Here is a 21,135-nt window from a genome sequence, read left to right as displayed (position 1 = left end):
AAGAGTTCGATCCATTTTCCTCTATCAGCCAGCGAATTCCTTAAGTTGTGTTATGTACACAAAGTTACTTTCTTTGGTCTGCTGAAAACATCTCACCTGTCCCGAATAAAATAATAATTTTAAAAGGTCCTTGGAAGATACACTATCACTTGCTACCTTAAAAGCACAATTCTTCTTTCTTTTTTCTTATCATATGTGGTCGTCTTGTGGTAAGGTTAAGGCTTACTGGGAAATGACATACAATGAAAGGAAAAGGATGTTTAAAATAACATTTGTAAAAAAACAACCCAGAAGCTTTTCTCTTGGGAATTATGGGAATTCTATACTACCCAAACTGTATAGAAATTTAGTCATGTATGCAACTACAGTGGGAAGAATGTTACTTGCCCCAAAATGGAAAGAAGCAGAAGTCCCAGCAAAGGAAGAATGGATACAAAAACTTGTGGAATATGCAGAAATGGTGAAACTTACCAGAAGAATAAGAAATCAAGATAACAAACTTTTTATAAAAGAATGGAAATGGTTTACTGAATATTTACAGATAAATTGTAAACAGTTAAAAACACTGGCAGGATTATTGTAATAACCTGCAGTTTCATAACAATATATATTTAAAGAAGATGAATAAATGAGCAAGTTAAGTTAATTTGGATATGCAGGAGATATTAAATAAATTTAAGGAATCGCAGAAACAGGGAGAAGGAAGTCAAGTTTTGAAATGTCAAAATGATAGTAAAATCAATGAAATGTATAAATCTGAAAAGTATTTTCGGTCACCTCCAGGGTTGACAACTGTAATTCGCTCTATGCGGGGCTGCCCTTGAAGCTGTCCCAGAAACTCCAGCGGGTGCAGAGTGCTGCAGCGAGGCTCCTCACAGGGTCTCTGCCATGGGTGCATATTCACCCAGTGCTTTTCCAGCTGCACTGGCTCCCGGTGGAGTACAGGGTCAGATTTAAGGTGCTGGTTTTGACCTTTAAAGCCCTTCACTGCCTAGGACCCTCGTACCTACGGGACCGCCTCTCCTGGTATGCCCCACGGAGGACCTTAAGGTCCATAAATAGCAACACTCTAGAGGTCCCGGGCCCTAAGGAAGTTAGATTAGCCTCAACCAGAGCCAGGGCCTTCTCAACACTGGCTCCGGCCTGGTGGAACGCTCTGTCTCATGAGACCAGGGCCCTGCGGGATCTGATTTCTTTCCGCAGGGCCTGTAAGACAGAGTTGTTCCATCTGGCCTTTGGATTAGAATCAGTTTGATTCCCTCCCCCTCTTTCTTTTCCCTTTCTCCTCCTGTGAAGAGGCTGCATCCTAATGTTTTAATGTTGTATTTTAATCTTTTTAAATTGTATTTTAATCAACTTGTTTTTATTATTGGTTGTTAGCCACCCTGAGCCCAGTCTTGGCTGGGGGAGGGTGGGGTACAAATAAAATTATTATTATTATTATTATTATTATTATTATTATTATTATTATTATTATTATTATTATTATTATTAAAATTTGAAGAAGAAGAAGAAAGCACAAATCTCCAATAAACCCAGTGGCCATTAATTATGTCAGAAGTTACAGTTGCCAAGTCTCAGGCTTCCCCACTACCTCCACTTACAGGAATCGTTGCTGCACAAGTCTTCTCCCTTGCCACAATACTGCTTGCCCTTGGTCCGAAGGTTGGCTTTGACAGGACAACTGTCACTAGGCTTCAGAATGATACCGAATACTTGCTTTCCTGTCCACAGGGTTACAGGCTGGAAGAGGACAAAGGATTATGAAGACAAGCAGAAGAGTTTCCACTAAAGTTATAGAACTAGAACATGCAAAAACATTATACTTTAGGACTCCAAACCACTCTTCCACTTCTTTTCAACTATTCCAGCTCAAGGAGCAACATATAGCTTAGCTGGTAGAGGACGAGACTCTTAATCGCAGGGTCGTGGGTTCGAACCCCACGTTGGGCAAAAGATTCCTGCCCTGCAGCGGGTTGGGATAGATGGCCTTTGTGGTCCCTTTCCAGTTCTTCAATTCTATGATTCTAAGCAATGGATGGTGCCACGGTTTCAATCTCTACCAATTAAATTGATTAAACCAATCAACTGAAGATTTAATCACAGATTAAAACCTGCCTTTTGTTCAATCCATGAGGCAGAGGTCAAAAGATACAGTCACACAAATATGTCTGCTCCCTTCCACCAAATGGAAAAAGACCCGTCTCTTTGTAATCAGTGCAACCAAGCACTGCAGAGATGGTCCGTTTAATGGGGAAACCCTTATGGTTATCCTTTCGCCAGTAAGAATTACATCGATAACTGAAGCAGCGTGTGCTCAGCTGAAGTCAGCAAAAAATTTTATCTGCAACAGCGATGGGAACATTCATTTTTGAAGCCCAACATGGTGTATTAACTGCAGTGTAACACATTTAGTGTCACAGGGGAGACAGATGTGTTCAGCTATTGTCCAGTTTGAGACTTTGCCACCCTCCAGAAAGGCCTCTTGCCCTGCCTCAGAGCTTGCCTTTTGATACAACAACACCAGGGAGACCCGCTCCACGTCCAGGCAAAAGAACCTCACCAATTTATTACTGACTAAACTCAAGTGCGCACTCTTTCTCCAAGACGTTCCATACCTTGAGAATTGCTGGCGGTGGGAGGCGAACTTTTATTTTCTCATCCTTGCCAACCAGAATAGAAGCGATAATCTGACAAGCTTTAGCTCGATCGAAGAAAGTGTCCTTGAGGGTGAGGAGGTAAGCCCCTAAAATGGGAAACACAGAACACAACACAAACGCCTCCGTATAAGAGGATAAGCTAGAAAGGGCATTGAGTAACATACACTATACTGGCAATACATTTAAACGTAATCAGATCACATGGAACTGCAGTGGCGTGAAAGAAAAATGCATCTTAATTATCTGTATTAATATAAATAAATAAATTTCATGCAGGTTGCATTTTGGACGCTAGAAAGACCAAAAGGTATTTAAAAAGAGAACAATGAAGGCAAATATTTTACCACATGGCTCTCCTTGTACACATCCTAGAGACAACAAGGCAAAGATTAAGAATATCTCAGCAGTGGCCACACTTAGGCCCAGGTCTTCAGTGAAGACGTTCCAATACTGATGCAATCCTGCATTCCATACAGAACCCTCCTTTGCAGATCGTTGGTCACCTCTACACCCATGCATCTCTGTGGCATGCCCAGCAGGGAAAGTCCTCTTCAGAAGAGGCACCACCATATCAATGACACCATGGTAATAATTCTTTTTTTGCAAGGAGGTATTATTCTATCACGCATCAGCAAGGAAGATCTAAGAGGTCTTGAAAACAAATGAGTGTCTCATAACACAGGTAAACACATATTTGACTTCAAATACAGACCTGTAAGGAAATCCTGAATTGCAGCAATAAGGGGCTCTCCATTTCTTGGTGTTACCAAGTTTGCTTTAGTCTAGATGAAGGAAGATATATTAACTAGGGAAACATGGCACAATATTTCAAAAACTCTTATTATGTACATGATCATACTACTACAAGATCTTTCTACTCCTCTCTGTGACATATATAAACACACGTTATATTCCAGTGCATTTTCTTAATGCAATAAATCTGTTTAGGGTTTGATAGGGCTTTACTGCCTAGTCAGTGTAGACATGATTCCATCCTGACAAGATTGTTCTACAAAAGGCATGGGGCCAAAATGTGGCCCACAGGCTAAATCTGGCCCTCAGCAGTTTCTCTGTCCTGTTTTCTTTTAAGTAACTTTCCTCTGTACTTATCTCCGACTCTTTCCCCTTCCTCACCAAGTGGAAGCATGAAGGAAAGCAGTTAGCAAAATGCAGACTTTGTGCAGTTCTTAAAAGGTTTCAACTAGTAAAAGAAATCAGGCAGCGGGCAGTGAGCCTGCCCCATCCCAACAGGCAGTAGTATTTAATAGTACTTTGCTTACCCCCATCAGAACAAGGGCTTCTGCTTTGGCTTCTTCAGTTTGAGGAAGATGAAGATTCATCTCATCACCATCAAAGTCAGCATTGTATGGTGTACAGACACATTCATTAAATCTGAAAGTCCGGTGCGGTTTTACTCTAGCCTGAAAAAAACATATCAGAAGAAAAAAAATACTGTGTAAAACATACAAAGAATTCAGAACGTATCAACAGTATTTGGAAAACGCTTGAAAAAAATTGTGCTTTTGCTTTTACATAATTTCAGTTTAACTGGCTAACGTGGTCCAGAAAGAGAGGTGTGATCACAGAAGGAACTCCTCTGTGAATGACAACTCTTCTCCTGCAAAATGGAGAAGATCCTAGGGTTATTTTATTTATTTAGTCAAAATCCCAAGGCAGTGTGCAATATTAAGAACATAATACACAACATAATAATAAAACAATCATAACAGCCCCCCCCCCCAATCTAACAGGCCATAGATTATTTAATGGCCAAAGGACTGGGTAATAAGAGTGTTTTCACCTGGAGCCTAAAGACCTGTAATGATGGCGCTAGGTGAGCCTTTCTGGGGAGAGCATTCCAGATGGGGAGCCACCACAGAAAAGGCCTGTTCTCATGTTGTTGCCCTCTGAATCTCTCAATAGCAGCCAAATCATGATCATTTCCTTATCTGACTTGAATAATGTTCTACTTAGCTTGGATCTGGGGCAATGGTAGCCATACCACACAAATGAAATTACAGAAGCTGTGGAATAGCTACTCAAGTTGGAGAAGGTAGCAGGCCACATGTACTACTTGGATCATGTAAAAATCACACAGATCACGCCCGAAGCCTGGCAGGCAGAAATCAGTGATCATGCTTCTTTTCTCTCACAGAAGAATAATACTCTTGCGCGAAAGCCTTAAGAACTAATGAATGTATGTGTTAGGTGACCAATTATGATGATGAATGGTAATAAAAATAAATACGCCCCAGGGAACCACAGCAGTAAGTTGCTATGCTTACTATATGAGCCATGATGCTGAGCTTGTGCAAAGAGGGCTGTCGATTGAACAGGACTATATCTCCATCTATGAGGTGTCTCTCTACAATGTCCCCATACTTCAGTTCCTGAGCCATCTTCTCACGGTTTCCGTATTTCAAAAACCTGGGGGGAGGGAGGAAGGGGGAGAGAGAAAGAAAGGAAATCTATCATAAGAAATAATCAGTCTTAGAGGAAATGATTGTTTTCTAGTTATACAGCTGCTCTTCCACAGGACTGCTGAGCTTCCTCAGTAATAAGAAAGGAAATCACAGCTGAAAACTTTTCCATACCATTTTACAACAGTGAAGGTAACTTTTTAAAGCTAGAGGGAGGGTGAGAATCTACTTGTGCAAATGGACGCAGAAAGCACCAACAATTTACGAAAAGTTATCATCATTAAAGAATGCTTAAGACACATGTATGAATATAGATTTTGGAAGGGGGGAAGCATCCATTTTTAGATGCTGCCTACTGCAACCCAATCAGCAGTTCATGGGAGAAGAGCAGGGCACTTAGCTTACCCTCAGCACACTTTTGCAGAAGACCTATTTTTGAAGGTCACATGCACACAGCAACTGGATCAAAATTAAGTTTTGCCCACCAGATGTGCCACTGCTTTTCAAGGCAAGTACTTAGTGAATTGTATAAGGAACAAATTTTGAATGTTTACACAAACAAGACTAGCATCTTAGGCAAGAATCAGTGAAACTGAAAAGAGGGGAAAGAAAAAAATCCAGATAGCCTCTCGGTATGTTCAAAACAAGCCCTAAACTTTCAAATCAAGTGACTGAAGTAAAATGAGTCTATTTCAGATACAAGGCCACACCTTTTCATCTGTGTGTGCCTCTGCTGAATGAAGTTGGCACCAGGATGAAGCTCTGGACCATTCCGAACAAGTTTCCTCATAAAGTCGATGTTAGCTTTATTCACCTGTAATAGGAATGCTTGAGTTAAAATTGAAAAACTCAACACAATTCTTGTGCAGAGCTTTGCCAATAATTTTTGCTGCCCTGGGTAAATCATAGTTTTCTCTGTATTATATACTAGGCAGCACAAACAACAACATATTAAATGATCAAGAGTTAAGATAGCATTTTCTCGCTGTTATTTTAAATGCCTGTAACGCCTTTGTAACAGAGATAATACCCCAATACCCTGGGATATCCCTTTACATCACACAACTGACAAGATGCCTCTGTTCTCTTCTTCCGCTTGGCGGTCTCTTCAAGGCATTTTGAAAACAGAAGGAGACACTTCTGGAATTTTAGCACTAGAGGACTTGCTAAGTTCCATGTTTGGGCTAGCCCTATTCTTGTGCACATACTATAACTCTTTTCAAGATTATTGGATGTCATCTATAAAAATATACATACTAAATGACCTTTCAGCTTGGCAAGAGTGCAAGGAGCAGGGGGGAATGCTATTGTGAAGATACCAGATTACAGTGGTACCTCAGATTAAGAACTTAATTCGTTCTGGAGGTCCGTTCTTGACCTGAAACTGTTCTTAACCTGAGGTACCACTTTAGCTAATGGGGCCTCCCACTGCCGCCGTGCCGCAATTTCTGTTCTCATCCTGAAGCAAAGTTCTTAACCCAAGGTACTATTTCTGGGTTAGCGGAGTCTGTAACCTGAAGCATCTGTAACTCGAGGTACCACTGTAGCTTCTGAATTTAAGGAACAGACAACATACAGCTAAATTTCTATCAATAGGACCTGGCCTGTCCTTTACATGGAATGATACCAGGAGCAAGTCTGACACCCATCTCTTTCCCAAGTACAGCCTAAGTCAAAAGGGTATTTAATTCCACTTGGTGATTCAAACAAAGCTTGAGATCTGATCTTGATAGAACCATGTGCAGACTCTCTGGAAGCTACTACAGCAAGGGACTGCACCACACAACAGAAGATTTCATTTTCTCCCAATTACCTTCTCAGGAAATGTTAGTATTTTTGCAACATGAACAGGCACAGCCACTTCATCAATGCGCAGGTTTGGGTCAGGTGAGATCACTGTTCTGCCCGAGAAGTCCACTCGCTTTCCAGACAAGTTTCCTCTAAACCGACCTTGGAGTGGAGGGAGGCGAGAAAAGAGAAAGTTGAAGCCAGTCAAGAAAAAAACCCTCTGATCTTCCACAGAGAAAATAAACTAAAGTTATTATTCTTTATTATTGTTATTTGATGTTATCAATGTACAGAGTGCTTTATGCAGTTTAAAAAAACAAAACAATGTGTTCCTGCTGCAAGGAGGATAGAGTCTGAAAATGTGACCCAGGAACAAGCAATAGGGTAGCTGGGGACGAAGGAAGCAGGAGAATATGCATTCAACTCTGTTGAACATATTTCAGCTCCGTTTCAGTAAGTGATGATGGCAAGAGGGTTAAACAAAAGGCTTCATGAAGAAAGTGAATTTTAAGAAGGTATTTGAAGGACGAGAGATAGAGAAGTGTTGTTGTGCAGATGTTCTTAGAAGAGAGTTTTACACAGGTATAACGGATAACAAAGGTGGAGTTATCTAAGCTAGCAAGTAGAAGACTTTTGGATGACTAAGGATTGAGCTGGAAGATTTAAGGGCATAGACAGAGATGTATTGGTACAGGAAGGGTGTGAAATTAAGGTGGGGCAAAACCATGGAGGACATTAGGTATAATGAACAGCAACCTCCATAGCACAAAATATAGCAGATTCAACTGTGCTCATTTTGATTTACCAATTGTATCAGGAAATAAAAGGGTTAAAACTCGCTAGCAAGTGTTAATGTGCACAAATGCACTAGTAGCCTGCTGCCAAGCGCCTTGACTGTCAGCTGCAGAGTCTGCCTGGCAAGTCCAACAAACAAAAGCTACAAAGCCCATATTGACCATTGCGATATAACTGCACCGTTTGAAATACATGACCCCAGAGGGATAGTCTATATCCCACTTTCAGAAGTTGGTAACAGAGCTCAACACACAAATGAGTTTGCTCTCATTACTTCCCCCTAAAAACTGCTTTGGGAAGCAAGATAAAAATCCAAGAAATAAATGTAAACCTGAACAGCGTTTGGAAAAGGTTCTGCCACCAGACTCCAGAAAGAGCTTCTGTCAGACTAGCCAATACTGGGGCTAGATGGACATGACGTAAGGGGACTTCACATGTTCAAATGTGATAGCAGCAGGAGCCAGAGATTATGCTGAAACACCTACCCTGCTTTCCCTTCAGTCTTTGAACAAAGCCTCGTGTCCACTTCTTGGGTGCCATGTTGAGAGGAATGCCAGAGAGTTCACTATTGATGTACAGAGCGCACTGCAGCTGAAGGAAGTCCCAGTCCTCCATTATCATCTGAGTTTTGGCTCCTGATATTCTATGCTGCCCAACAACAAAACAGCCAATTCAAGAAAGGAAATTTCAACAAAAGCAATTCCATAGTTCTAGGGAACATTCGGCAAGTTCTGCAAGGATGTAACGATGTTCTTATGAGAATCACAAATCAAATTTCTTTCACAAAGTTCTATTGCAAAACAAGGAAACAAAAATAACCAGAGTAGTAACCATTTCAGAGCAATTCTGAATATGGACTTCCAGATGTGAACTCAAGATCTGAGAACTTTTACCAGACCAAATATATTACAGCTGCAGTTAAGATCTTTGATTAGGAACATATTGCACCCTAACCCCTGCAAGGTTGCCCAAAAAGAGAATTCTCTGGGGCTGAGAAATAGCTTTGTCCCTGGTCTCTGCTGTGTTTTGCTCCTGTGTAAAAAAAAAATCTTTGTGAATTTGCCGATTCTGGAAGAGCCTGGTTCAATCCCTGCCCCAGCCACAAGCTCATTAAGGATGCTTGATGGAGACATAACATTACACCATAGATATAAGCAGAAGGGATAGGAGATTTGCATGGTAGGAAAGGAGTTAAGAGGTCAGAAACTTTATGGCAACCCCAGGCCCAGACCAACCTCACGTATATATGCTTAGAATAAGAAAGCAACAAAACTCAGGCACTCACAGAGTCCCCCCCCCCCAAAAAAAAGATTTTTATTGGTTTTACAAAAAAATTTTAAAACAATACAAACATATAAAAAGACATACAAACATGTATAGTTTCGTACCCTTTTTTTTTCATAAACCTTGTTTCTCGGACTCCCCCATACCTCCCCTTTCTGTATCCCAATGTCCAAAGTTTTTCAGCAACTTCTAAATAGTTCTGTCAAGCCTCTGTCCTCTTAATCTTTCCTTCATTCTAATCTTATATCGCTGTAACCCTTTCTTTCTCAAAACTTCGACATTCTAACATTCATGCAGTTTATAGTAGTCCTTAAGGTAAATTTTAAACTTCTTCCATTCTTCTTCCGCCGTCTCCTTCCCCTGATCACGGATTCTGCCAGTCATCTCAGCCAATGTCATATAGTCCATCACTTTCATCTGCCATTCTTCCAGGGTGGGTAGATCTTGTGTCTTCCAATACTTTGCGATAAGTATTCTTGCTGCTGTCGTGGCGTACATAAAGAAAATTCTGTCTTTCTTTGACACCAATTGGCCGACTATGCCCAAGAGAAAGGCCTCTGGTTTCGGCACTCACAGAGTTTGAAGGGGACCTAAAATAAGGTGTCTCCTATGGACACTAGCCATGCATTTTACTACAAATTCAAAAGCTAATAGCATATGAATTTAGGACGGCATTCTATAAAGCACTGTTAAGAAGCACAATCCATACCTACTTTAACCACAAATACAAAATTAAAGGGCAACTCACCTTTTTGATCACATCATTGAGGAAAATTATTTCTGTCAGCTTCATCGTTAAGTCATCCTCGTTGGTGCCGGATTTTAAGTCGCTCACCACGGACGGCCTAATGCAGAGCGGGGGGACCAAGAGTCGTGTCAGGATCAAGTCCGAAGGCTTGCCGGATTCGGGGTTCATCAAAAGCAGAGGGATGTCTTCTGCGGGAATTCTCTTTAGGATATTTAAAACCACTAAAGGATTCAAGTTCTCCTACAAAACGTAAAAGGTCACAATCACACTTTTAACATTGCAGAGCGGGAAACTCAGTTTCTGGCTAAGACTCAAGCAATGCCCTGTCCACTGATTTGTCAAGTAGCTTTAAAACCACAAGGAAGGGCGAAATGTTGTGCCAGCATTTCATGTTTTAAGGATCACAAACGTGTTCTTTACTTTCTTTAGAACACAAAGGCTTAAAAGGCTTAAGCAGACATTTCTCAAACTTTGCCTATTTCCTAAAGTTATTGGGCCATCCCCTATACAAAAAAGTGGGTAGAACAATGGTATAAAGTACTGTACTTTGTACAGTAGGCTATAAGCCAGCCACACATAAATCAGAGGTTTCTACACACATGCAAATGAACGTTCCAGGCAAGGAATAGCATTGTCATAGTCCAAGGGCACATTCCAGTCAGCCGAAAGAACATGCTAACAACTACTGCATGGGTAGGCAAACTAAGGCCCGGGGGCCAGATCCGGCCCAGTCGCCTTCTAAATCCAGTGCATGGATAGTCCAGGAATCAGCGTGTTTTTACATTAGTAGAATGTGTACTTTTATTTAAAATGCATCTCTGGGTTATTTGTGGAGCATAGGAATGCATTCATATTTTTTTTCCAAAATATAGTCTGGCCCCCCAGAAAGTCTGAGGGACAGTGGACCGGCCCTCTGCTGAAAAAGTTTGCTGACCCCTGAACTACTGTATCCACACACTTCAAGTATATGTGGCTTCATACACACACAGAGCCCAGAGTCTAGACTGCGTATTTGCTTATGAAGGCCAAGTACACTTGCTGCCCAGACACAATTGTTTTAAGAGTATGAGGCAGGGCATCTAATGGAATTGCAGGCTGTTACCAGGAGACACACAAGGCTAAAAGCTTTCCTTGACAAAATTCAAGCCGATTACAGCAGTTGAGAGACGGTGCAAAGTGAACATTCAGCTCTTCGAGCGGCAGCCAAGATTTATAGTGATTCAGCCCACACAATAACTCAGTGATTTTGGTACAACAACACATGTACTTTCACGGACTCCTGTGCTACATTTCCTCCCTCCGTGACAAGAAAATAAGAATGTCTGGCTTTTCGTCACCACCCACTCATCATCTCTCACACATGGCAAATAACCGTTATTAGAGTCTGATGACAGAAATGATAAGGGACCTCCTTAGACTAGTGATTCCTAGAGCCTGAGAATCCCAACTCTGACCATCTCAAACCAAATTCTCAAGGATCACACGCAGTCAAGCTCTTACAGGCTTGCTGCTAAACCCCCCCTGCAACAATGCAACTGTCAGAAGTAAGCCTAAGTTCAATGGGACTTGCTCCCAGCTAAGTGTAAGATTGCATACTAAATTGGAAATGCTTTTAATCTAGGGTTTTGCAAGAAAGCCACACACTCAGCTGCTACGCTACAATCTCTCCAACTTCTTTTAAGGTGTTGTGAACCATCTGTAGGTTGGGTAGACAAGAGAAGGCACTTCACTGGTTTTATAAATGCTACGAGTAGCGGATGGCAGAGGGAGGCTGCGTCACTTACCTGACCTCCCTCCCTCCGAATCACTGTTGCATACTGGGTGGAGAGGGGCAGGGAAGTGGTGAGGTTAATACAGTGCAAATTTGGTGGCAGAAGCACCCAATTGGCTCTGCTGGCATGTATGCTCCATACCAAACTTATCCCTCCCTGTATGCAGCAGTGTCTAGGTGGGAGGGAGGTTGAATAAAAGGCAAAACCCTGCTGTGCTGTCTGCTACTGAACACTGCAGAGCAGGGTGGATAGAAATCTATGATTTATAAAATAATAACCGGATTTTTTTTATTTAAATTGGATTTTTAATATACAATGCTTTTCGAGAAAAAATCGTTCTAAATATAGTTTTCTATTTAAGTTACATTATAGTCCAAAGGCTATCCATCAGGAAATAAGGATTTGTTTTAAGATTTTCATGTGTGCTAATTTTAAAAAAAAATTGTTTAACCACATCAGTTAATAAAAATGGATACATATGATATAATGTTTAAATTGATTTGATTTAAATCAAATCCACCCTGCTGCAGAGCAAAAACATGACTAAGATAGGCTACCATCCTCTAGGCACTAAGCATCAATAAATGCTTTTGCAAAAAAAAAATCCTTGGTTTGTTTCAACCTAAGAGAAATCCCCCTTTCCAAAGGAAGAGAAAACTGAAACAATACAAGACTGTACAGATTTCTTATTATTTACCTGGGCTTTCCCCAGTAGGGATTCAATCTCTTTATTATGTTCTATAGCGGTGTCAAAGGACTGTATGAAGTTAGACACAATGGGGTCCATTATCTTCTTCGTCGTCTTGTATTTCTCATGGATTATCTTCAGTAAGCCACACTTCTTTACAGTACCTACAAGAAGATCCAGAAAATTTGCACGCACATTTTTGCATTTTAATAATTTACATTGGTCAGCACTCCAGAGCCATGCTCAATGTTTTACAAACAGAAAAAGAGGAAAAAATGAGGAGCACAGGAGACACACTAACCAAAACCTTCAGTAGAATAAGGTTACTGTATTGTGGCTTAGTCACTAAGACTAAGAATGTTTGGTTCAAATTGGTTTTTTTCAGGCATTACATAATCTCGGCTATAAAACAGCAACCAAGAAATTGCAGCGACTCTTAAAGTCAAGCAACAATTTTAAAAGCTGAGAGTGACAAGCACATAGAAAATCTCAACAACAACAAAAATAAGACACTATCTATAATCAAAAAGGGATGCGGTTGGCACTGTGGGTTAAACCACAGAGCCTAGGACTTGCCGATCAGAAGGTCAGCGGTTTGAATCCCTGCGACGGGGTGAGCTCCTGTTGCTTTGTCCCAGCTCCTGCTCACCTAGCAGTTCGAAAGCTCGTCAAAGTGCAAGTAGATAAATAGGTACCGCTCCAGGGGGAAGGTAAACGGCGTTTCTGCTCTGGTTTGCCAGAAGCGGCTTAGTCATGCTGGCCACATGACCCGGAAACTGTACACCGGCTCCCTCGGCCAAAAAAGCAAGATGAGCGCCGCAACCCCAGAGTCGGCTACGACTGGACCTAACGGTCAGGGGTCCCTTTACCTTATAATCAATTACCTGTGATAATATGAGGCAGTCTTATACTGCCTATCTGTCCGTGAAGTATTTCTGAACCCTTCTGAATACCAGCTGCTGGAAACCGCAGAGCTGAGAGAGCTCTTGCACTTGGATCCCTCCTTGCAAGCTTCACATAGGCATCTAGCTGGCCACTGTGAAAACAGGATGCTAGTCCAGGTGGCCCCCTGCCTGATCCGTAAGGCTCTCAAGTTCTTAAGCGGTTCCAGACTCAAGTTGCTTAAGGACCAAAGGGCAGATTAATGCACTCACCATTAAAAGCCCCACAATACGGGCAGGTGTTCTTTTTTCTGCACTTTTCGGAGATCTTTTTTTTCAAACCCCGTTTCTGGAGGTAGGTCAAGCCAGGTCTCTTCAGATAATCCAAAAACTGTTTCTGTTCTTCGAAGGTCAGCATGATACGGCAACAGGTCTTACAAATCATCTAGAGCAGAAGCAAAAAACCCAATTTGCCGTCAACCAATACACCTTTGAACATTCCATAAATTTATATGCACATACAGGGACACTGTGGAAGGCTGAATGAGTTGAGCTTCCTGTCATGTATTCTTCTTCAAAGCTATGCTATGCAGTAAATCTAAGGAAATGGCAAAAGCCCAAATATATATACAGTGGTGCCCCGCAAGACGAATGCCTCGCAAGACGGAAAACTTGCTAGACGAAAGAGTTTTCCGTTTTGGAGGTGCTTCGCAAAACGAATCTCCTATGGGCTTGCTTCGCAAGACGAAAATGTCTTGCGAGTTCCTGCTGGGTTTTTTTCCTTCCCCCCCCTTTTCTAAGCCGCTAAGCCGCTTGTCAGCTGATCCGATCAGCAGATAAGCCGCTAAAAGCCGCTAAAAGCGCTAATCCGTCAATGGGCTTGCTTCGCAAGATGAAAAAACCGCTAGACGAAGAGAATCACAGAACGGATTCTTTTCGTCTTGCGAGGCACCACTGTATATGAATGCTGGTTTTTTTTTGGGGGGGGGAAGAATTCTATTCTACTGAGCACTTCATTAATAATAACTACTCAGAAACTTTATATATTGAACATCAGGTAAGCACAGTACTGTAATTAATTTCTAGTCCACCTTCTCTCCAGTAAGCTCAAGGTAGCATACATAGTTCTCTTCCTCTCCATTTTACCCTGACAGCAACCCTGAGAGGTAGGATAGGCTGAGAGAGAATGACTGACCCAAAGTCACCCAGTGATCTTCATGGCTGAGTGGAAATTTGAACCCTGATCTCCTATCAGAGGACATCATCACAGGCAACGGCCCACAACAGGAACAGCATGTCAAGTGTCCCTCAATCTGTCATCTCCAGTCCTTGACGTTAAATGCAACTTTACCTGCAAAATGCCTATCACAGCTTTGAAGTACCCCACATGGAAACAAGGCAACTCCAGGTCAATGTAGCCATAATGACCCAAACACTCCGCCAGATTCTTTCCACAAGTTTCACAGGGACGATCCTTCTCACTCGTACCCTTGGGAGTAGAAATGCATAAAACAATTAACAGTGGCGCCTTCTCTACGTATCTTTAGGTGGCAGGCAAAAATATTCCTCTTCTCTCAGGACTTTGACTAATTAAACAATCTTTTAAACACACACACACACTTTCTCTGTGTGCATTATTTTTGTTTGCTACTATGTTATGTATTTTTGGGGTTTTTATATTGTAAACTGCACTGTGGTTCTCAGATGAAGGGCAGTACAGAAATTTAATAAATCAAATTAAATAGATAAGATATTGTCAAGCTGCTCTCTGATGACACGCCACTACTAATTATGTGTCACAGGCGGTATATGGCTTTATTACTCCTTTGTAATCTTAGAACTCACAAGGATCTTAGTTCTCGCAAGTCCACACACACATGCATCCATACACAATTATCTAGCCACAAATAAGCGTGCATAACAAGTGCTCTTCTTTTCAGTAAAAGAAAACTAGACTACAGAAATCAAGCTTTGTTTTAGCCTACAATTCTAGACCTCAAGTAAGTTTTTCATCAACATACATTTTGCACACTAGAAAAGACTGATATGATCTGAAAGTAATGGGTTCATAAAGAAACATTTTTGGAATGTAAGCATCCAAAGCTGTTTTATATTGTCAAGTCACCCATCTCTCGCCTATCTCCACTGCCTGACAGCAGTTCCACAGGTTGAGTTTTTTCAAAGTCCTGCAACCCAGATCCTTTCTAACTAAAGATACTTTACACTACTTCTGATGCATTGTGGGATATGATTGAACAACAAAAGGTCTTACCATTCGGTGGTCCAGTACACCATACTGCAGAGGTGAATGATTGTTGTCTTGACTGTATAGGTTTTTACTAACCACCTGGATGTGAGCCTGCTGTCGCATCTCTTCTGGAGACTTCATCCCAAAGCAGATGTGGCTTCTAGAACAGAAAACACCACCAGATATATCACAAAATGGAGATACCCTGGATGACTATTTTGAAGTCTCTGCTTATACAAAATGTGACTTGCCTCTGACAAGTAAGCAATACCAAGAATCCAGCACACCAGACTTCTGTATTTATATCTTGCAGCCTTCTAAGCACAATTCAGTGTGCAGACTTTAGCATATAAAGCCATGAGTGGCCTGGCCCCAACAGACCACCCATTGTAATCTCCAATATTGGTCAAGAGTCTCCCTTAAATGTACGATTCACATAAGACACGAAGCCTTATTTGGCTAGCTCAAGACTAAGCCAAAAAGTGAATTAAAAACACATATTTTCCTGCGTATTGCACATACCCCGACACCATAAACAAGCCCTCGTGTACACAGGCAGCAAGGATGCTTGAGTTTAATAGCTGGATCTTATCCTCTTCCCTTCTATAGTCTATCTGTCATAATGTGAAGTGAGGCAAGAAGCAAGAGGTAGGAGCTCACTCTACGTTACACTGTGGAAAAGTAGATTTTAAAGCATTTTTTTTATTTCTGTGACTAGTTGCCATTAGATAATATAAAGAAAAGTTGTTGGGTGGCTAGCGATGCTGAAACTTCTAGAAGCACAGCCCCAGGTGATAGAAAGCACGAAGTCCCTGATGCCTCCTCACTTAAGAACATAAAAGCAGCCTGCTGATTTCAACAGAAGAGACCAGCAGCCACCTGAGATTTCCTGCTGCTTTGTCTTTTGTTTTGGTATTTTACATTTTATCCAGCATAAGACAAGCCTGCTGGATCAGGCCAAGGGCCAGCATCCTGTTCTCACCGTGGCTGATCAAATGCCTGTGGGAAACCAGCAAGCAAGATTTGAGCCCAAGAGCACCCTTCCATCCTGTGACTTCCAGCAACTGGTTGGTACAGTGGTACCTCTAGTTACAAACTTAACTGTACAGTGGTACCTCGCAAGACGAACGCCTCGCAAGACGGAAAACCCGCTAGACGAAAGGGTTTTCCGTTTTGGAGGCGCTTCGCAAGACGAATTTCCCTATGGGCTTGCTTCGCAAGACGACAGCCCATAGGGAAATATCCGGGACAGCGGGGAAGCGCAGCGCGTCTTCCCCACTGTCCTCGGACCTCCTCCAAAGCCAAGCGGCGGGGCGGGAACACCTTCTGAAGGCGGGCGGGGGGCGAAAGTCTTTGCTCCCCCCTGCCTGCCTGTCCCGGAGGGCTTTTGAAGGCAGGCGGGGGGAGCAAAGACTTTCGCCCCCCGCCTGCCTTCAGAAGAGGTCCAGGACCTCTTCTGTTTTTTTTTTTTTTTTAAATATTTTTATTGGGTTTTCACATTTTATATAGACACAAACAACACACATAACACCAAAACAAACATAAAAAACAACAAACATGAATAGTTCCCGAAAATCTTATTTTCTAACCCTAGTCCTTGACTTCCCCCCACCCCCTCCCCTGCATCCCTGTTCCCAGATTTGTGTCAGCAAGTTGGCATTTCTTCCGTCTTAGTATTAGTCCTTTTATAAAAAACAAAAATAAATTTTCCCTAAGTTGGACCCCAATTCTCTTCCCTCGATTTCTCATTTTTTCTTACATAATTTTCTTATTACTAAACCCCCTGGTCTTGAGTGTTGTTTAAATTTAAATACTTCCCTCCCTCCCATCCCCGCTTTGCGTCCTTTCCCAAGACATGTCCAAGATAACAGTTTTTAGCCTGGATTCCGCACATCTGAGGCTCTCAAATCTCTTTCAGTCCCTCTCCGCCAATTTTGTTGGTAGTCCTTTTTGTCTATCATCGAGTCTCGAAAGATTTCCTTAACCATCAATCCAATCAGTCCATAGTCTCTTCCCATATTTAAAGGCAACTGCTGAGGAATTTCCACAAGGCCTAAGTCTTGGTGATAGTCAAAATCAAAGTCTATGTGGAGGCCCCAATTGTACTTCTTTATTTCGAGTTCCTGAATTCCATAAAGTCCCAGGGCCTCCACTTTCGTCTTCTGTATCTTTCGTAGGCTTAAAGTAGATTTAATCCAATAGTCTCCTTGCTTGTGTTCTCCAGATGCCGGCTTCTGGTTAGTATTTTCCCAGATAACTTGTTCTCTTTCTTGTTTTGTCTTCTCCTCTTCTTTGTTTATAGTTTCGAATTCAGCTGTGGGTTCTTTCTCACTCAGGCCCTCATTACATTCAGCAGAACTACTTGTTTCCAAATCCAAGGTCGTCAATTGTTTACTCATAGCTGTAGTCTGCTCCTGTAAGGTTCCCACCAGTGAAAACATCCTTTCGATTTCTCTCAGTATCTTTCCACCCACAGCCATTGTAATTCCACAGAATTCCCCCTAGAGGGAATCTGGTTACTGAGTAATCTTTTCTCCAACAATCCTCTGTCCTATTATTGTTTCTTTGTTTCCCAAAATTTTAGTTCAATTGTAACTCCTTTTAATCCGGAGAGGTCTTAAACAGCGATTTTTTTCACTATTAATAGTCCATTTGACAGCTTTTGACAGCTGTCAAATTCTGCTCCTCTATACAGGCTCCAAAGCAGGTCGCTCCCGGGCCCGGGAGGGAGGGTTGTTTGCCACAAAACAAAGACTCTTCCAACACTCCACTCTCCTGCTCAAATTTACCTTTCTAAATCTTGGAAGTTACTGTCTTTTTAAAACTCACCCTTTACAGGGTAGGCACTCCAGCTTAGCTCTTATTTCATTGCTCTGGATCGTCTGCAAGGGGGGGTGTGGGGACTTCCTTTTGGCACACCCCCCGGTCGTCTCAAATTCAGAAGGTAAAAATTTTTAAGTTCAGTTCCAAATTACTCACGGGTTCTTTTTTCAGTCCGAATTTCAAGGAAGGAAGTCAGCGCTCTCCAGTTATGGCTCGCGGCTTCGCTCAGCGGCGGTAGCGGTCGACTCTCAGTGCCACGCCGTCCCCTGTATCCCCTCCGTAGCCTTTAAAAAGGCTCATTGCGAATCAGGGGGGGCACTTAAGGCACCCGCCGAGTCTTCAGTCCGCAGGCTTCTGCGCCTGCGGTTTTTAAGGGTCCCCGTGTCGCCGGCACGGCAAAGACCCATCCACCGCTGAGCCGATTCCCTCCGGAGCTCGGAGGGAATCCGCCATTTCCCGATCGCGCCAACCCGGAAGTCCGGTCCAGGACCTCTTCTGAAGGCTGGCGGGGGGCGAAAGTCTTTGTCCCCCCTGCCTGCCTTCCCAGGGGCTTTTAAATCGCCCCGGACAGCGGAGAAGTCCTCCGCTGTCCCGGGGCGATTTTAAAATGCCGCCCGCCAGCATTTTAAGATCGCCCGGACAGGGGAGAAGTCCTCCGCTGTCCCGGGGTTTTTTAAAATGCTGGGGGTGGGAAGAAAAGCCCTTGTCCCCCCCCCAGCCTTCAGAAGAGGTCCGGGGACAGACTGTCCCCGGACCTGGTCTGAAGGCGGTTTCCCTAGGAACGCATTAATTGATTTTCAATGCATTCCTATGGGAAACCGTGCATCGCAAGACGAAAAACTCGCAAGACGAAAAACTCGCAAGACGAAGAGACTTGCGGAACGAATTAATTTCGTCTTGCGAGGCACCACTGTATTCAGATGCATTGCTGCCTACATCTGTGGAGACAGAGCATAGCCACCATGGTTAGCAGCTATCGACAGCCCTCCACAAATTTGTCTAATCCTCTTCTAAAGCCATCTAGGTTGGCGGTCATCCTGTGGGAGCAGGTTCCATCGTTTAAACTATGTGCTGTGTAAAGAAGTACTTTCTTGAGGGCACAGGCTGAAGAAACTCTGTGTATAAGGATGCAAACCTCCCACAAACTTATACAGTGGCACCTCAGGTTAAGTACTTAATTCGTTCCGGAAGTCCGTACTTAACCTGAAACTGTTCTTAACCTGAAGCACCACTTTAGCTAATGGGGCCTCCTCCTGCTGCCGTGCCACTGGAGCACGATTTCTGTTCTCATCCTGAAGCAAAGTTCTTAACCTGAAGCACTATTTCTGGGTTAGTGGAGTCTGTAACCTGAAGCGTATGTAACCCGAGGTACCACTTTATGGGACTTGCTGCCAATCAACATGCATGATATAGAACCACAGAATCCTACAACCATGGGGAAATGCTGACTACAAGAGGAAGGCATGTTTAAATACTACAGAAAATTACTTTTTTGTATTATTTTACTTTATTCCCCGACCCTAATAATGTCCCAGGGCAAGCTACGCTTGCAAAAAAGAAAATGCAAGCAGAAAATATAGCCATCTAATGTAAACAAAATTGCTTCTATTTAGATTTCCAAAATACTTCCTTTTTCTTTTCTTTCTTTTTTTGGCTGAGCCAAAAATAGATTTATCCCAGGATAAGCAAAGAAGACAAAAACTTAAAGAAAGAATGGGGAAATTCTATAATTTATTTAGGAGACCACTGTAAGCAGATGAAAACAATAGCAGGATTTGAATAACACTTGTAATGTAACAACCATTGTGGACAATTATGGACAGATACAAAATATGGATTATGAAATAATATGCAGTTGAAAATGCTGACAATAAGGGGAGGGGGATGCTGGGAAGTCTGGAGATTCGGAGAACTCTCTAAATGTGGATATTTGTACTTGGTATTGTTATAACTCTACGCTTGTAAAATCAAATAAAAATCATTTTCAAAATAAATAAAGAAAAATAAATGATCCCTTCTGCTTTCCAAAAGGGGCTCTCCGTAAGGTGCCTCCCGTGCTGCTGCACCATTCCCCACCACACCACTCAACGGACCACTTTCCTCGCCCCCCAAACTTGACAAGCTTGTTCTTCGCCGCCCCCCGAGTCCCGCTTACATCTTCTTGGCCACGTCCGTCTCGCGGAACTGCTCCTTCACCATGGCGGCGGTTCCCCTCTCTCGCCCGGGGACGGCGCAAGGAAAGAGAACGGAGCCGTGCGGAGCCAACGCCGCCGCCTCCTCCTTCCCCTGAGCGAGCTGCACACCGGAGCCGGCAGACGAGCATCGGGCGCGTGCGTCGTGCGTCGTCGCGAAGGGTCGCCGCTTTCGGAGCCGCAGCCACCCGGTGTCGCAGCGCCACCTAATGGCCGGAGGTGCGACGAAAGGGAAGGAGAGCGCGCAGGTGAGAGCGCGGGGGGGGGGGGGATCCACCTACCAGCCGCCCTAGACCAGAGAAAGTTGTATTATTATTATTATTATTGAATTTCTACGGCTCCCAACACCCGAGGATCGCAGGGCGGTTTGGAACCACAACTATATTGCGCATTTTGGTACTTTCGTATTGCAAAATATTTTTTTGCTTCCCTACCTTTTCATTAATTAGCCCTTTGCTGATTAAACCATCTATTGTGGCCTTTTAAAGTGTGTGCATTCGTTTGTTCTTATGGTATGTATTTTTGTGTTTTTCTTTTTAATACTATTTTTATTAGTTTTCCAAATTATTACAAATCCGTCCAAATGACTTTAATGTAATGCAATTTCTTAAAATCAGGTTTCCCACTCCCGTTGCGAGCATACGTCCACCTCTTCTTCCTGTTGCCACAACTTCTTTAATATCCAGGTCATCTTTTAATAGTTGTTGTCCATTCTTACAGCAAGCTGCAATTTTTGTGTTTTTCTACTGTGTTTCTTCAGACGAAAGGCGGCATAGATATTGAATATATAACAGTCATCTATCAAATGAAGCTGTGAGATTAGCTGGCAGGCGAGC

The 21,135-nt window shown here is 42.7% G+C and overlaps 1 protein-coding gene across 2 annotated transcripts in view; it reads right to left on the bottom strand.

Moving 5' to 3' along the window:
* The window catches only part of POLR3A (RNA polymerase III subunit A), a 55,849-nt gene extending 35,457 nt beyond the window's left edge, over positions 1–20,392 (bottom strand). For both annotated transcript variants that reach the window (XM_081191536.1, XM_081191537.1), the window contains exons 1-14: positions 20,263–20,392; positions 15,309–15,444; positions 14,388–14,525; positions 13,310–13,481; positions 12,165–12,319; positions 9,696–9,935; positions 8,149–8,311; positions 6,894–7,030; positions 5,791–5,894; positions 4,946–5,087; positions 3,941–4,081; positions 3,373–3,442; positions 2,619–2,746; positions 1,605–1,743 (exon numbers count right to left, since the gene is read on the bottom strand). In XM_081191536.1, the coding sequence (XP_081047662.1) occupies positions 1,605–1,743; positions 2,619–2,746; positions 3,373–3,442; positions 3,941–4,081; positions 4,946–5,087; positions 5,791–5,894; positions 6,894–7,030; positions 8,149–8,311; positions 9,696–9,935; positions 12,165–12,319; positions 13,310–13,481; positions 14,388–14,525; positions 15,309–15,444; positions 20,263–20,306 (1,909 nt within the window). In that variant the 5' untranslated portion in view covers positions 20,307–20,392. The remainder of the gene's footprint in view (positions 1–1,604; positions 1,744–2,618; positions 2,747–3,372; positions 3,443–3,940; positions 4,082–4,945; positions 5,088–5,790; positions 5,895–6,893; positions 7,031–8,148; positions 8,312–9,695; positions 9,936–12,164; positions 12,320–13,309; positions 13,482–14,387; positions 14,526–15,308; positions 15,445–20,262) is intronic.
* Positions 20,393–21,135: the final 743 nt, after the last annotated feature.

Source organism: Podarcis bocagei (genome assembly GCF_964188305.1).
Source record: "Podarcis bocagei genome assembly, chromosome: 4".
Lineage (NCBI taxonomy): Eukaryota > Metazoa > Chordata > Lepidosauria > Squamata > Lacertidae > Podarcis > Podarcis bocagei.
The sequence above is the reverse complement of the archived record's forward strand: the minus strand, read 5'-3'. Positions and strand labels throughout refer to the sequence as shown.